This window comes from Orcinus orca, chromosome 2, assembly GCF_937001465.1.
Source record: "Orcinus orca chromosome 2, mOrcOrc1.1, whole genome shotgun sequence".
In the NCBI taxonomy this organism is placed as follows: domain Eukaryota; kingdom Metazoa; phylum Chordata; class Mammalia; order Artiodactyla; family Delphinidae; genus Orcinus; species Orcinus orca.
This window is the reverse complement of record NC_064560.1, coordinates 61,005,829-61,023,074: the sequence shown is the minus strand read 5'-3', so window position 1 is coordinate 61,023,074 and position 17,246 is coordinate 61,005,829. Positions and strand designations below refer to the sequence as shown.

At 46.9% G+C, this 17,246-nt stretch overlaps 1 protein-coding gene across 14 annotated transcripts in view; it reads left to right on the top strand.

Moving 5' to 3' along the window:
- The window catches only part of ZNF592 (zinc finger protein 592), a 59,708-nt gene extending 47,934 nt beyond the window's left edge, over positions 1–11,774 (top strand). For 13 of the 14 annotated variants that reach the window (XM_033402907.2, XM_049705764.1, XM_004278293.4 and 10 more), the window contains 6 exons: positions 4,326–4,502; positions 4,782–4,941; positions 5,055–5,342; positions 5,570–5,682; positions 6,357–6,492; positions 7,714–11,774. In XM_033402907.2, the coding sequence (XP_033258798.1) occupies positions 4,326–4,502; positions 4,782–4,941; positions 5,055–5,342; positions 5,570–5,682; positions 6,357–6,492; positions 7,714–8,214 (1,375 nt within the window). In that variant the 3' untranslated portion in view covers positions 8,215–11,774. Of the gene's footprint in view, positions 1–4,325; positions 4,503–4,781; positions 4,942–5,028; positions 5,343–5,569; positions 5,683–6,356; positions 6,493–7,713 lie in introns of those variants that run through there. The other variant, XR_004475964.2, reaches the window with a different exon arrangement.
- The last annotated feature ends 5,472 nt before the right edge of the window (positions 11,775–17,246 follow it).

Below are 17,246 nucleotides of genomic sequence, written 5' to 3'. Positions count from 1 at the left end.
AGAGACCGAGGGATTCAGCTAAGGCATGGCTGTGGGGATGGAGAGAAGGTAAATTTGAGAGAGATTAGGAAGTAGAAACATTAGGGCTTGATGATAGTTTGTATACTGGGGTGAGGGATGGGGAGTGGTTAGTGATCTTCCAGGTTTCTCTCTTGGTATAAGCATTTCCAAATGTAGACTGATTTCTTTTACATGTTATGGAGAATGGAGAAGCTAAAGTGTATGGGTCGAAAATAATCCAGAGATGGGGTTATACAAAGCCCTTGCCTCCGTGTTGCAGAAGAGCATTGCTGGGCAGCATCCCAGGCTACATTTTAAAACCAAACACCTGAACCTGTGTTTTTTGCAGTATTCATAAGTTTGAAAATACCTTTCTAACTTTGACTTAAGTGTATGCTGCTTGTTTCAAGATCAAATCGAATCCAATAGCAATGCAATCAACACTTTAATTTTTGTATTTGAATCTTGAATCCAAGAAATTTTCAATAACACAGATGGATTAATAGCATATTTTGTCTTTTAATTAAATATTTTACTTTCTTCTGTAAGAGTGGAAAGAAACCTAATGTCTCAAAAGGAATTTAGTTTATCAAGCCTTTGTAAGAAACGTCAGACAAAAAAGTATTATGATTCAGCTAGAGGTATTACTGAAGATATCGACATTAAAATTTTCAATGATCTGTGGTTGAACTCAGAAGATATACACACTAATACAGTATTCATTATACTTAAGATCTTCAACTATTAATGTGTTTTTCTGGTAACAGTTTTATTCAGATGTAATTCACGTACCATCCTATTCACCCATTTAAAGTGTCCTATTTGGTGGTTTTTACTATATTCACAGAGTTGTACAATCAGTCACCACAGTCAATTTTAGAATATTTTCATCACCCAAAAAGAAACCCTATATTTGCAATCCTCCCATCCCCCCAACCCTAAGCAACTACTTTCTGTCTCATAGATGTGTCTCCTTCGGACGTTTCATATAAATGGAATCATATAATATGTGGTCTTAGCCTAATGTTTTCAAGATTCATCCATGTTGTAACATATATTAGTATTTCATTCCTTTTTTGTTTCTACCTGTTGGCTGTTATGAATAATGCTGCTAATGAACATTCATGTACAAGTTATTATGTAACACATGTTTTCAGTTCTTTTGGATATATACCTAGCAGTAAAATAAGGAACTACCAGATTGTTTTCCAAAGTGGCTATACCACATTTATATTCCTATCAGCAGTGTATGAGAGTTTTGATTTCTTCACATATTTGTTATTGTCTGACATTTGCATATAGCCGTTGTTGTGGGTATAAAGTTGTATATCATGATTTTGATTTGTATTTCTCTGATGGATAATTATGTTGAGCATATCTTCATAAATTTATTGGCCATTTGTATATTTTCTTTGGAGAAATATCTATTCAGATCCTTTGCCCATTTAAAAATTGTGTTATTTGTCTTTCTGTTGTTGAGTTGTAAGAGTTCTTTATATATTCTGATTACAAGTCCCTTGTCAGATGTATGATTTGCTAATATTTTCTCCCATTCTCTGGGTATTAATTTTTTTTTTTTTTTTGGTACGCGGGCCTCTCACTGTTGTGGCCTCTCCCGCCGCGGAGCACAGGCTCCAGACGCGCAGGCTCAGTGGCCATGGCTCACGGGCCCAGCCGCTCTGCGGCATGTGGGATCCTCCCGGACTGGGACATGAACCCGCATCCCCTGCATCGGCAGGCGGACTCCCAACCACTGCGCCACCAGGGAAGCCCTGGGTATTAATATTTTTTAGGAAATTCTCAGAAGGTACCTATGTTCCATTTCACTGAGCTCTACTACAGAGTTTTACAATATTATATTTTTAGAATTCTATAAATTATTCTGCTCTTTCTTGAAAATTTGTGACCAGTGTCGTAAGGGAGCAAGTTTAGACTGTTTAATAATGTGTTATTTTCTTATTATTTGTGGTTATTGGCAAAGCTAAATATTTTACTGCTCTTTATCTTTTCTGAAACTGTATATGTTTGACAGCATATGGTTCTATAATTGTCTGTTTTCTCTTTTTCTCTTAAACAGTTGGTAAAGAGCTGTGTCATTGGGTTGGATTTCTCTTCTGCAGATTTTTTCATCAGTTTGTAAACCCTGCTTGATTCAGTCCTTCACTGAGGCTACTTGGCACATGTTCTTTTACCCCTTTATATTCTTACTTTCCATGAGGTTTCTTCCAGGAATGTCTTCTGGGTAAATAGAATGGATTTTCAGTTGCATTTACATTGCTCCTGTAGGAGTTTGGTCAAACTGCACAAATAAAACCACTTAAGAGATTCCTTACACGTCAGGTGTATTTGCCACTTTGGATGAATTTGGAAATATGTGGATTTTTTTCTCCTCATAATTACTTGTGGTATGGATGTACTTCTGTGTGCTAGGAGTTGGTCACTATTTTGTTTAGCAGGAGAGAAAAGAAAATATAATTTAAGTGTAAGTAGTTTGTATAGTTGCTCTAACACATGTACACATTTAGTAACGAATGCTCACAGACCTCAGTTGCGAACAGGCTTTGAGTTCTGTGCACTTCTCCTCATTGCTAGTTAAGTTTGCAAAAAGTGATTCTGTCCCCCACCCCCACTCCCCAACACACACAAAAGGAAGAAAAACAAAAAGGACTGGTCAGGATTCTGTGATGAGTTATGTGGATTGCAAAAATGGGCTAATGTATTGAAATGCAGGCTAATATTGGGAGTCAAAGAATTCTTAAGTGAAGGGATGTCCTTTCAGTAAAGTAACAGCCTCTCTACTAGCCTCTATTTAGCCTACTGGGATGTCAAGGTTATAGGAGCAAGCAATATTGCAACAAACGGAAAATAATAGTTAAGAGGAATAGCTGGGAGCAGGGAAGGTGTTTTCTCATGTAGGGGAGACCTGTGTGTGTTTATAGGCATGAAGAAAGACTGAACACATGAGAGGGTCTAGGAACCTGAAGAGATGCAGGTTAGCCTGGAGGAAGGTCACATCATTTTCTGATACTGAAGGAAGGAAACACAGTATTTATAGAGAGATATTCTGAAGTTGAAAGAAGAGTACAACAGACCTCAATTTCAGAAAAACGGTTTAAGACAGTTGATACTTTACAAAAATAATATATGCCCTAAACAAAACTCAGAGAATTTGAATTGGTAGGGAAAAAAAGAAAAATGTTATCCATAGTCCCACCAAGGAGACACTAGAACACTTATGAGCTGCACGGTCCAAAATGGTATCGGGGGACTTGCCTGGTGGTGCAGTGGTTAAGAATCCGCCCCCCCAATTCAGGGGACACGGGTTTGATCCTTGGTCTGGGAAGATCCCACATGCCACAGAGCAACTAAGCCCGTGCGCCACAACTACTGAGCCCATGCGCCACAACTACTGAGCCCGCACGCCTAGAGCCCGTGCTCTGCAACAGGAGAAGCCACTGCAATGAGATGCCCACACACCGTGACGAAGAGTAGCCCCCACTCACCGCAACTAGAGAAAGCCCGTGCACAGCAACGAAGACCCCCCCCCCAACGCAGCCAAAAATAAATAAACAAACAAAAAATACATTTATAAAAAAAAAAAGAAAACCCAAAATAGTATCAGGCACATGTGACTACTGAGCACTTGAAGTGTAGCCAGTGCAACTGGCCATTTTATTTTATTAATTTAAATTTAAATAGTCACATGGACAGTGCAATATAGAACATGTCCATCATCACAGCAAGTTCCATCAGAGAGTGCTGCTCTAGAGCATTTCTTCTTGGGCTTTGAGGGCTGTTTATTTTAATGTGGTTGTTATGGCGAGTGTAGCATTCCGTAGTTGTACATTTTATTCAGTGAACATCCCTGCCTGTTCGGCTCCAGCTTGCGGAAGACACAGGCTTTCTGCAGTCTCCTTCTGAGATTCCTCTTCAGTTGTTATCTCACGTAAATGGATACTGTTGATGTCATTTTTGAACCATTCTCTACCCTCTCCACTCCCACCAGATTCTCTTGGCTGTGTTCAAGTTTTTGGTTTGCAGAAGAATATTTTCTGGCCAGTGAGGGGAGGGGAGGCTGTCTTCCCCCTTTTCTACCAGGTTGGGTGTTGGGCTTGGGGGACCCTGGATGACTGCATTGTGCCAGGCGGCAGCAAGCAGGCTCTCGAGGTGTACATGTGGAGGATAGAAGACTGAGTGCATGAGGGAGGAGGAGAGGGAGGGTCCCTGAGATGGCCCTGTTCCTGTCTTCCATTCCTCCTTTTCCAACACTACTTCTCGGTCTGACATGCCTACTCCCCCCGCACCCCCCAACATCTGTTATCCAGGTGCATCCACTGTGGGGTAGTCCACTTGACCTTGGCCTTGCTGAAAAGCCACATCCAGGAGCGACACTGCCAGGTTTTCCACAAATGTGCATTCTGCCCCATGGCCTTCAAGACTGCCAGTAGCACCGCGGACCACAGCGCCACCCAGCATCCCACCCAGCCCCACAGACCCTCCCAGTGAGTGCAGCTCCAGGGCCAGCAGGCCTGTGGAGCAGAGCTGATAGATTGGGTGCTCTGTGGGGAGGTGTTGGGATGGACTGGGAAGCCTGGGCTAGTGGCAGAGATGCCTGGAGTCCTCTAAAGACATCCTGAGTCTGCTGAGTATCAACGTTGGCTCAGAGTATTGCTTCCCCAAACCTGACTCTGGTTCAGAGAGATCAGAGATGGGGTGGAGGGGCCTTGTGGTTCTGCCAGTGCAGCCTTGGGTACCTCACACGCTGGGGCTTGTCTCGTCAGGCTCATTTATAAGTGCTCCTGTGAAATGGTCTTCAACAAGAAGAGGCACATTCAGCAGCATTTTTACCAGAATGCCAGTAAGGCGCAGGTGGGCGTCTTCAAGTGCCCTGAGTGCCCGCTCTTGTTCCTGCAGAAGCCAGAGTTGATGCAACATGTCAAGGTGGGACGCCTTGGGGAAGGAGGCTGGGGAGAAGGGCACATGCCTCAGGCCGGGGGTCTGACTCTGTGCATCTTTCCCCTTGCCCAGTCAGTAATCGCTCTCCCCATCCCCAGAGCACCCACGGTGTTCCCCGAAACGTGGACGAGCTGTCAAGCCTCCAGTCTTCAGCAGACACATCTTCAAGCCGCCCTGGCTCTCGAGTTCCCACTGAACCCCCAGCCACTAATGTGGCTGCTCGGGGCAGCTCCCTGCCCTCTAGCCGCTGGGGCAGGCCAGAAGCCCATCGCAGGGGTGAGGCCAGGCCCCGGCTGAGGAACACTGGCTGGACCTGCCAGGAGTGCCAGGAGTGGGTTCCTGATCGGGAGAGCTATGTGTCCCACATGAAAAAGAGCCATGGTCGGGTAAGTGTAGCCACACGGGCACAGTGCAGCCCCAGATTCTCTGGACTTCTGTCCTGTGGGGTCATAGCCCCCTTGTATGGATGACTTCCTGGTGCTTTGGGCATGGTGGGTACTACAGATCTTGAGGTCTTGGGGCATCCTCGTTTCTGCCTTCATCATCTGAGAAGAAGGACGCACCCAGAACTGTCTTACGGTTCTGATGCTTTGCATCCTGTCATCTCCCATAGACGTTGAAGCGGTACCCATGTCGGCAGTGTGAACAGTCCTTCCATACCCCCAACAGCCTGCGCAAACACATCCGCAACAACCACGACACAGTAAAGAAAGTCTACACTTGTGGGTGAGTCCCTGGGGGCGGGAGCCAGGAGGCCTGAATTTATCAAGACTGTCCATAGTACCACTGGGGCTTTTCTCTGCTGTGAGATTAGGGCCCAAAGGCAAGAGATAAGCAGGTTTCTAACGGGAATATGCTGTGGCTAGGTCAGAAATGAGGGCATTCCGGAAATAAGCTGCTAGAGCCTGGTGGCTCTGGAGCCCTCCCCCTTCCCAACTCCCTAACCCCAGGCTGGCCTGCCAGTCAGCAGTGGAGGGCCCTGAGGTTTGAGAGGAGTGGTGGCAATGTGAGCATGTGCCCCGTTCGGCTGTGAGGCTGCAGCACCATCTGTCCGAGCTTTAGGACAGGACAGGCCACTCTTTCAGGCTGACCGCTAGCCCAGCAGTTGGGTCTCTGGACCCTGATACCAGAGAGTGGAGAGTGCAGTCATAGCTCAGGGCCAGTACAGATACTCTGATATGCTGTTGTTGTCTGCCACCTTGGCTGGCTTGCTGGCTAGATTTCTCTGGGGAGTACCCAGCACCACCCAGCCAGCCTGAGGGCCACTCTGCCTGCTCCAAACTCTCTCCCCGCTGGAGCCAGAAGCAGTTTTGCCTCTGCCTGCCTGCCAGACCTGCCTGGCCCCCCTGGGCCCCGGAGCCTGTCATCTTACATGACCTCTTTCGGCTGTACTTTTGCAGGTATTGCACAGAGGACAGCCCCAGCTTTCCTCGGCCCTCCCTCCTGGAGAGCCACATCAGCCTTATGCATGGTATCAGAAACCCTGATTTGAGCCAGACGTCCAAAGTCAGACCTTCGGGCGGACATTCCCCTCAGGTGAGTGTGGGGCCCCTGCCGACTGGAGCAGCTTGCCCAGTGCGGCTGGAGCTGGAGGGGCACTAGGAAGGCTACAGGGAGCCCATTTGTCCTTGTGGCCATGGAGCAGCCAGCAGTGACAGCGTCCCTCAATGCCAGTCACTCTCTAGTCTTGTGTGACCTGCCTGGGGACTGCACACAAAGAAGGGACAGGAACAAAGACCCACGAGGCAGCCCGTTGGCCGTGTTTTCTTTATGTTTCCCTGTCACTGCGACCCCCTTCCTTGGGTGTATGCTGCATTCTGTGGCCATCGGAGTACTTGCACACATACCCTCCTACTTCTGCCCCTCTGCAGTCCTAGGAGGCAGGGGTAGGCAGGGCTCACTGTTAGGTGAGGGTGGCCATGCTTGGCTGAGTCACCTCCCCACCCCCACCCCCAGTTACAGAGGAGCCAGACCTAGACTCCTGCTCTCCTGGACCTTCGTCCTCTGGCCTCATCCCTGTTTCATGCCCTCGTCCATTTCTGGTCAACTTCTGGAGCAGCCTCCTCACAGTAGGGTCTTCCCACTCCACGGCGAGGGGCTGCTCCTCAGAAGGGCAGGCATGTCTGGGAAACTGCCTGGATTTTGAGGAGTTTCTTTAATGGCTATTCAGAGAAGGGCCCTGGTCTGCAAAGGCCCTTTCACACAGCAGGAAGGGTGTCAATTGACATTTTGGCAACATCTGTTTATGATTAAAATGCATACCCTCCCTTCTCTGCCAAATGCATACATCCTCTGATCTAGCAATTCTGCTTCTAAGATTTATCTGTCAGATATCTTTGGCCTTGGGCATAAAGAAATGTGTCAATATATGTTTTTAAGTGAAAAAAGCAGGGTGAAGAGAAGTGTGCGTGTAATGCTATCATTTCATAAAAGGCAGTAGTTTTATTTCTGTGTACGGATAGAATATCTTTTGGAGGAGCCACACAGAACCCAGGTAATACGGTGTTCTCTGGAGAGCAGGGCTGGGGAGCCGGGTAGGAGGGACTTAATCTTTTCTGTACCCTTCCCATATCTTTGGAATGTTGTGCCACATGCATATGTTACATTAAACAAACAAACATAAGAAACAAACCAAACCTAAACCAGAATTTAGGGCTGCGGTGAGCCTGTCCTGGGTGGTGATTCTGTGAGTCCTTGGGCTGCGTTTATCCTGTTTGGGGGGCTCGTGTCTCGGGCTCACATCGTTTCCCCTTTCAGGTGAACCATCTGAAAAGACCAGTCAGCAGAGCAGGGGATGCTCCAGACACCAGCAATGGCGCGACTGTCTCTTCCACCAAAAGGCACAAGTCCCTTTTCCAGTGTGCGAAATGTAGCTTTGCCACAGACTCAGGGCTCGAGTTTCAGAGCCACATACCTCAGCACCAGAAGGACAGCTCCACAGCCCAGTGTCTCCTCTGTGGCTTGTGCTACACCTCTGCCAGCTCCCTCAGCCGCCACCTCTTCATCGTCCACAAGGTGAGAGACCAGGAGGAGGAAGAGGCAGAGGCGGCAGAGCCAGAGGAGGGCTCTGGGGAGGAGGTGTCCGTGGAGACCAGGGAGAACGGACTGGAAGAGTGTGCCGAGGAGCCTCTGTTGGGTGACTCAGAGGCCAGGAGGTCACTGGGCCTGGCCCCTGACGAGGATGGTGCCCAAGATGCTCAGAGTCAACCACAGGCCTCTCAGGACCGGGACAGCCACACACCGTCCCCACAGGTGTGACTGGAAGCTTTGCAGTGTGCAGTCGGGTGGTGCCGTGGTGTCCTCCGCCTGCCACGCGGACAGTGGGAAAGAGAAGGCTCCACCCCGGTGTGAGTGTGGCTGGCTGGGCCCTGGAGCAGTGTCTGCCCTGAGCTGCTGGGGGCTGGGTGTCCCCCAGCCCCAGGAGATGGCGGGGTCGTCCAGGACCCTCACAGCTCTGAATTTGCTTCTGTTATTTATGGCTTTGTGCTGCTTCCTGGTACCCCAACTTTTGTCTGCGTCCTTCCAGCCCCAGGCTGCTTAAGTGGCCCAACCCCGATGCTGTCACCTCAGCTAGAAACCCCTCAGCAGCTGTGCTCTTCTGGGAGGCTCCCCGCTCGCTGCCTTCAGCCAGGGGCGCCTGACAGCAGCTCTCTTTCTTGCCACTGGAGCTTGAGAAGGGGGATGAGGGTGCTGGCGCAGTCCCTCTCAGAGAGCTCGCCCAGCCTGGCTTGCAGAGGGCCCTTGGTCACCATGCCGTTCCTTTCTGTCTTCTCTGATTCGTTCCCCAAAAAAGAGTCCTGGAGAATTAATTGTCACACTGGCCCATCCTGTCTGTGTGGGGGGAGAAACTTCTGCAGCACACCTCTGTCTGGAACCCAGGAGAGCAGGAAACGCAGCCAAGTCAGGCAGGCACCGAGAGGCAGACCCCCTTCAGAAGGAGCTGTGCGTCCTTGTTCTGCTGCTGTTCTGCCTTTCCTGACGAGCGGGGTTTGGGGCACAGAGACACTGGGATATTTGTACTCTTGCTCCTGTGCCATTAGAGAGGCTGCTGCCCCAGGCAGGCCAGCCCCTCCTCCTCTCGGCTGCACCCGTGTTGCTCAGACTATATTTCAAATAAAAAAATCTTCTTACCATGCAGGTAGGCTCTTGTATTCCTCTTCCAGTGAGCCTGGCCCTACCCTACTCCACCTAAGACTTCCCTCACTGTCCCATCTCTGAGGGAGAACAGTGTTTCCTGCTTCCCAAGGACAGTCCTGTCTAGATTTTGGAGCTGTGGTGTGGAAACCAGGAGCTCAGTACTTCTGAAGGGGTGAGGGGAGGGTCTTAATGCTGGTCAAGAGTCACCTCCAAGTTCTCCCCTGAGCTAGCAGCCTTGGTTTTTAGGGCTTATTGAAATTTTCCTGGGCACCTCCATCTTTCCTACAAACGGTTTTTCAAACTTAAGAGAACCCTTTACTGGTGGGAGGAGGGAGAGGGATAGAAGGGAGGAATTCTGTACTTTTCTTGCACTGTTCAAGAGGCCTTCATATCACCCCTGCCACAGGGAACTCGGGCGTGGCAGAATTGGGATTAGACATGGGAGGCTGGGCTGTCTTTTCTCTGATGGCAGAGTTAGGACCTGACCTAGCACAAGGAGCCGGCTATGCGGAGGTGTCCTCTGACCTCTGCTCCGAGTAGCTGCTGCAGCCCTGCATGGGTGGGATGTGGGGCTGGGCCCAGCAGGATCTAGTGCAGCAAAGGGAAGTGGGTGCTGACTGCATTCTTAGAGGTGATCCTTCAAGGAAGACATTGAATATCAATGATAAATTATTAAGTCAGGTAAATATGCCTGACCTTTTCACAATTGAAAAAAAAATTTCTTCCTCTATCAAATGCCAGATTTTTAGTGGAAATGCTAATGGCATTGGGAAAGGTTAGCGCTTGCTTCAGTTTCAGAGAAACAGTGCTTCTTAATGATTGCCATACCTGGCAAGGCCACCATGTCCCTGCTTCCCAAGCAGGCAGCGAGGGCAAACCGGGCCTGATTCTGGCTGCATGCAGAGCCAGAGCTGGCCCCAACTCAGCTGTCATCCCTTCCTAATTCCAGTTGCAGGGTGCCTACCCTGCACCCGGAGCCATTCACAGGAACAGATTATAGAGGAGGCTGATAGAAGCGTTTGAAATGGATGGCCGAACCACTTTCAGAGACAGTATAGCTGGAGCTGGGGGAGAGGAGGTGGTGAAATCACAGGTTTGACCTGTCCTGACCTCAGATCTATCTCCTTCCTGGGAATGGTATGGAGTGGAAAGAATGTCGAGCCACTCACCAAGAATCCTGGGTCACAGCCTGGGTTCTGCCCTCAACCAGCTCTTAACAAACCCTCTTAACTTCACCAGCCCCTCCCCTTCAAGATAGACCTAGTATTTCCCATCCAACTCGATTCACAGGCTTTTGTGAGGTGATAAGTATGGAAGCATTTTCTAGTTTATGAAACACTATCAATGTCAGGGATTATTGACTATGAAACACTATCAATGTCAGGGTGGAGTGTACCTTGCCGGCTATTCAGACTTGATGCTGATGGTCAGTTATGATCGGTCTGGGACATCTCTCCACTGTTTAGTAAGAGTGATGATTAACAGCACTTTAAGTCCTGCTTGTGGGCCCAGCATCTTTCTAAAAACACTTTGCAGTGATTCTCACTTTGTCCTCACAGTGATCTCACAGTTAGCCTCCACTGTACAGAGAAGAAAACCGAGGCTCAGAGAGGTTAAATAAGTTGCCGGGTGACCTTGTAAGTCAAGCCCATCTGGTTCTAAAGTCCATGATGTCAGCTGCTGTGTTGCCTTAGTGACCCGGCTACTTTGGCTGGCTGCCAGCTTATCAACAGTTTGCAGCCATCCAGACAACTGCTTTCCTACCTCCCCTGCAGTTGGGGTGCCCCACTGAGCACCAGGTTCTCTTTGGAGTCAGTCTGTGCCTTTTCACCCCAAGGAGGGCCCTGTGCATCACATTTGCTTGTGGCGTTCCAAAGCACATGCAGTGTCTCTGTGACCTTTCATTCTCATTGGGATTTATCTTGCCATTTGAAGATCATTATTTTGGTGAGGCTATTACAGAAAAAGTGGCCCAACCCTCACAGGGAACATGGTTCCCTCAGGGTCCAATATCTTCTGATCTTTTTTTTTAAAGATGTTTTAAAATAGTTGTGCTATCATTTGTTATCAGAAAATGCTTGCTGTAACAAGCACTTATCTGCTGGAGTGAATGCTCTACTGATCAAGTTAAACAGATAAGATCCCCACCCTTGTAGAAACTACAATTTAATACACTCTAAGGCTTGACAAATGACTAGTATTTATTTTCCAACTCCTTTATCTCTGTAAAATGATATGCCGAATTACTATAAGCTAATTGGTGTAGAAAGAGCTCTTCCCTTAACTTATGTAAACAGTCTGGCTTTTGAAAACAGCTGTGGTTCAGCAAGTTCAACACACTTTGCCTTCCCCGAGACTGCAGAAAAACCCCTCTGCCTGCCCTGGTCATCACTGTGTATTCAGCTCTGGGCACACTTTCTTTTACTTGTTTTTAATTTTTTTTTTCATTTTTGGAAAAAATTAATACACATACATGGTAAGACGTCCAAACAATGCAAAAAGAGAATACAATGAAAAGTAAGCTTCCCAATGGAGGTCAGCCTTCAGTTCCACATCCCCCTCTCCAGAATTAATCACTGTTTCTATATCTTATGTATCCTTCCTGAGCAATTCTATGCATTTACAAGTTTTTAAATATGTATATTTATATATCTATTTTTAATACAAATGGTAGCATTCTATACACAGTGTTCTGAAGCTTGCTTTTTTTTTTCACTTATATAATGGAGATTGTTCTAAATTCATCCAGTGGGTCAGTCTAATTCATTAAAAGCTCGTAGTACAGTTCCTTGTATACACTAGTGGTTCAAAGAATGTTTGAATGACTGAATTAATGCATGTATGCGTGACTGAAAGAATCTGATTCAACTGGTAGCTACAAAGTTCTCTCAGGGTCTGATCTGAGACAGAATCTTCTGGATTCTGGAACATTTCTCCCTGTCTTTTCCAGGGGATTCAGGCTGTTGTCCAAAGCCTGACCTTTTCCACCAACAGTTGCCACAGCAGTCTTAGAAACTGGGAGCCTTCAGTCCCTCTGGAGGAAAGAGCAGACTAAGACTCAAGTCCCAGTATGGGTTTGTTTTTTTGTTTTAGGTCTCTATTTAAAATGCTTTTTTCTTGGGGAATTCCCTGGTTGTCCAGTGGTTAGGGCTCCATGCTTCCACCACAGGGGTCTGGGTTTGATCCCTGGTTGGGGAACTAAGATCCTACAAGCCGCGCAGTACGGCTGAAAAAAAAAAAAAAACAACACCGTTTTCTTATTGGAAAATGATATAGCATTATTAGAGAAATAAAAAACATGCATATTTATAATCCCATCTTTGCAGTTGTTTTCATTTTTGCATATCATTTTCCAGTCCTTGTTCTGTTCACAGCTGAGTTTATGGTATAATTATGATAATAACCGTGGTTAACATCAAACATTTCTATATGACAGACATTATTCCCACATTCCTTCTCCTGTTTAGTCTCATAACAATCCTATGAGATAAATATCAATACTACTATTATTCTTTTGGAGGTTCAGAGTGGTTGACCCTAAGGTCATGGAACTAGTAAGGGGCAGATCTGAGATTACTCAGGTGTGACTAGCACTGCACTGCCTCTGATTTTGTATCCTACTTTTTTCTACTTAACATTATGTCTGGACATTTTCCCTGTTTCTACATAGCCTTGAGAATAAACTCACCGGCAGTGTAATAGAAGGAAGAAATCCAGGGACTAGAAATCAAGAGCCCTAGGTTCCAGTCTGGATTCTGTAACTAAGTCATTTGATCTCTCTTGGCCTCAGTTCTTGCATCTGTCAAATTGGGGGTGGGGGGGGGCGGGAGTTTTAAATTCCTGGGGATCTAGAATTGAGCCTGGTTAGATTTTATCTTCTTGATCCTGTATATATTTATGTAAAAATAGAGGGGACTTTCCTAAAGGCAAGATCTCTTATTGAATTTCTTCCTTTGTTTAATTGTTTTATTTATGGATTGACTTTTGGCCTAGATATATACAAAAATGGAAGACCCACCCCACTGGCCCCCTCCCCCAAGGCAATATCACTTTTATTTGCATTTATTTATATTTAAATTTGCATCAGATTTCTGCTTTTTCAATTAGAATTCTAGTTCTTTTATGAGTAACTATTTCTTTTGGCTTTTGTCAAGCCTTTCCAAGTTTGAACTGTTTATTTTGTAATTCCAAAGCATCTTCAGATTCTTCTATTTCCCAGGTATCTATTCATTAGAGACCTAGGTCCAGATGAATTCTTGAACTAGTTCATTGTGTCATGTACTGGCCTTTTAACATGCTCTTATTTTTTATAATATTTACTATTATTTGCAAATTGAAATTGAGTTTTTAGTGCATGAATACTGAAAACTCAACAAATGTGTAAGTGATTGTATGGAAAATGTGTCAAAAGGATACGATAAAGCCATTTAAGTCAATTCTAAAATTGGAAAAGCCTCCACCGTAGTGAGTGCTCATGTGACAGTGGGTCAGTAGCACCATCTCATTTCATGGATGGGCATGGTATTATTTATAGATAGATAGATATAAATAGACTAAAGTCTACTAGATATTACTTGTAAAACTTAATCCCATAGTCTCTGCCTCTATTTTCTGTGAAAACGGAGAAAGTTGATTGTATCTTTGATGCTTGAAGTGAGTAATTTAGCTGCTCTTTGATATTTTAAACTAGGATCTCCACTGTTTCCAGGCCTCCCTTTTCAGTTATAGCCCAGGGCACACTGTATACAATTCCTATTTTCCTCCGGGGGTTTTCTAGTCCTTAGACCAAGTTGCTTGTAATTTTGCCCTAAGACCCATTGTGCATATAGACAAGGTTGCATATTTTTGGTATCTGAGGAGGAAGGTGAGTTCTGCTTTCTAAGAAGCTCTTCGCCTGAGAAGGAGGTGTCGCATTTCTACCCTCGGCTGGATCTGAGGAGGGTTTTGAATATGATTTTTAAATGGGGAAAAGGAGAACATGAGGTGAGGGGAGTGGGGAGGTGATGGTAAGGAAAGGCACAGAAAGTTGTGAAGGAGCAGGCAGGAGAGTTAGAACAGGCAGAGAGTTTAGAACCTGGAAATAACACTTGCCTTTTAGGATGGGTGATGATGGTGGTGGTGGGGTTAGAAAGTAGGAGTAGCTGATTAGAAGGAAGTGTGGCAGGTGCTAGCAAAAATGGAGGCAGTGGCTTGGTTTGTCAATGGCATCCCTTGGGTTGAGCAGTAATTGCAGCAACTATTGCCAGGAGGTATTGGCATGTTTTAAAGAATGAGAAGATATAGCTGTTGTGGAAAAGGAGGGCTGGCTGAGATACAGAAGGACCCTTAAAAAAAGACTTGAAAGGAAGGAAAAGGACCAGTTCACTCTGCAAGAAGACCCGGAGAGGACTGGGCTGGGATGGTGTCTTTCTAAGAATGTGGAGTTTGTGTCCTGGGCCTGACCACCTAACTGCTGCCCCCTGACCACAGAGTCACCCTCTCATGTAATGGTAACTTTATTCTGGAAGGGACCTACAATTTGAGGCAGAAATTCCTGGCCCCTCTAATCGGATGTTGAATCAGAATAGGTGGACTGGGGAGGGCACCTGGCTGGGGCAGCTCTACACTTGAGTCCCAAATTCCCTGTCCAATCAAACCAGAATCAAGAGTGGCTTCTTGTTGCCAGTAATCCTTTAATTGGTGTCCACTTACCCCAGCATGGCTGTGGCCACATCTCCAATCCCTGGAGTGCCAGAGTGGCCAGCTCATCCCAGAGCAGCAGGACCTAGAGTCTCCACCCTCCAGCATTAGGGACTCAGCTGCCTTGAGCTGGGAGCTGTGGGAGCTCTTGGAGGGAGGTCAGACAAGCAGTCTAGAGCACTGCAGATTGGCTGGCAGGAAGGGCAGCTTGCAGCAGAAGGGCAGAAGTTTCCTACAGGAGGGCAGGGCCAGCAGAAATCTAGGGCTTTGTTGAGCTCAGGGCTGAGACCTTTAAAACGAGTGGAATCAAGAGAAGGAAAAATAGAGCAAAGTGGGGGGATGGACCTGTGTTTGATTAACTTACTATGCTACTAATGACTTGCACTGAGATGGGCCATAGGTCTGGGGAGCTTTGATAACTGGTGTGGAAGCTGATGATGCTTCATAAGGAAGGTGTCACTGACCTCTGACCTCAATTCCTGTGCCAAAGCTTGTGGAAAAGGGTACTTGAGCCTGAGTCCACACAGGTGCCAGAAAAGCAAAATAAGATCTTGAAAGTCTACTGACCAGAGTGAGGTTGATGATAGTTGTACTTTCCCTTGAAGAGCTCACCTGTGAAGTGTGACATTCATGGCACAGTAGCTTAAGGTGGACATTGGCAAAGTGGACATGTTCAGAGGGGACCATCCAGCTTGGTGCGGGACCCTCAGTGCCATTTCACTCAAGGCGCTCTTGAAGGAACTTGAGGTTTCATCAAGAAAAGAGATGTTTCATGATCACTTTTTTTATACCTTTGCAGGGCTATTATATCAAAAAGGAGTCTAGATTTCCTCTGTGTGGCCTCAGAAGGCAGAACAGAATTAGACTCCATAAAAGGAAGATCCTCCTAAAAGTGAAATGGGCCACCTGGAGGAGTAGCATATTTCTAATCCCTGGAGATGTCCATACACAGGCTGGGGGGACCCCCAACAGAAGTGTCCTAGAGAGTGCTGAGGCTTCACAGTGGCAGGACAAGGCTAGAGGTAGAGGCCAAGTTCTCTTCCTGCCAACCCTGAGTGGTCCCTGCCCCCATTTCCTCCCCTCCTCACAGCTGGGGCCACATGTGCTTCCACTCAGACTTCTTCCTACCCCCGGCCAGGGACCTCTTCTGACCCCTAGGAGCTCCATGGTGACACTCAGGCACTGGCATCTGGCCACTCTTGTTGGGCAGGCCTGGCTCTGACGTCTGTTTCAGCTCTGGTCGTGGGGACGCTTCTGCTTTGTTCAGGAGGCCAAAGTTTGCACTTTATCACCCAATTCTGGTAACCCATTACTGCTTGAAAACGTGACTGGTTTCCTTTGATCTCTTTTGAGAAGTAAAGGTAGTAAAGGGAAGTGAAAGATAAGGTAAATATTTCAGGGAAAACAAACGTGATCATCCTCACAGGTTGTGAGGAAGGAGGCTGGGCTGGGGAGGACGGGAAGAGCTGATAGAGCAGAAGTTGGAGCGCCTTGGAAGGAACAGTATACATTTTGAAGCAGAGGTTAGTGCAACTCAGGAATGATACAGCTGACCTGTCCTCCTTCAAAGTGGAAGTTCTCACCAATGGTCTCACTTGTCCCTCTATTTTGAAGGAATAGTTGACCACTGCAAGCGAGGAAGGCGAGGGGAGGTTGGAATCTTGTTTGGAACAGTTGCTATAGGGAAAGGAAAAGGTCAGACTGGGGAAACGTCAAAGGATTGCCAAGCTGCCTGAGCTCGGACTCTGGTTGGAAACCAGAAATGTTGGCCAGCCTCAGAGCAAGAAGCCCACAGCCAGACTCCAGGTTAAGAACCAGCAAGGCAAACTTAGTAGAAGGTCAAGGGGCAAGTGAAATGAGATCCCTGAGGAAAGTATAGTTGTAGTTGAAGTTACTGTCCACTCTACACTGTGTCTGTGTGTAGATGGGGATGGGATGGGCATCATAAAGAAGTCAGGAGGGAACTCATGAGCGGAGAAGTTATGGGGGAGTTGGAGACTGGAGTTGCCCTAAAGCCGAAGGCAGGCTTGGTACATGGAAGGATAACAGGATGGCATTTGAGAGGTGGAGAAATTCCTCTGACGAGGTTCAAGTGGTGAACATTTGATTGGGTTGCTAAAGGGAGGGGGGGGTGAAGGCCTCTGAGAGGATGAAGTCCATGGACCTGCTGCCAGGTTGTTGGCTGAGTTATTAGAGAGGCAGGGGACCAGAGCCTGCTGCATGGTGGCACTCAGTGTGAGGTGGCCTGAATTCAATAAGTTCAGGTAGAAGATGATGAGAAATGTGGAATGGTGTCCTGATAGCTAATAAATATGAGGTAACGTATGCCCTTGGCCAGTGCTTCAAAGGAAGGTGGATTGTTCCCTTGGAATTTTGTTAGAAGAGAGAGAGCTGAGTAGGAAGGGCAGGGATGGGACTAATTCAAAATAAAAGTCATGTTCAAACTCATCCAGACCTTGTTGAGAGGAGCTAAT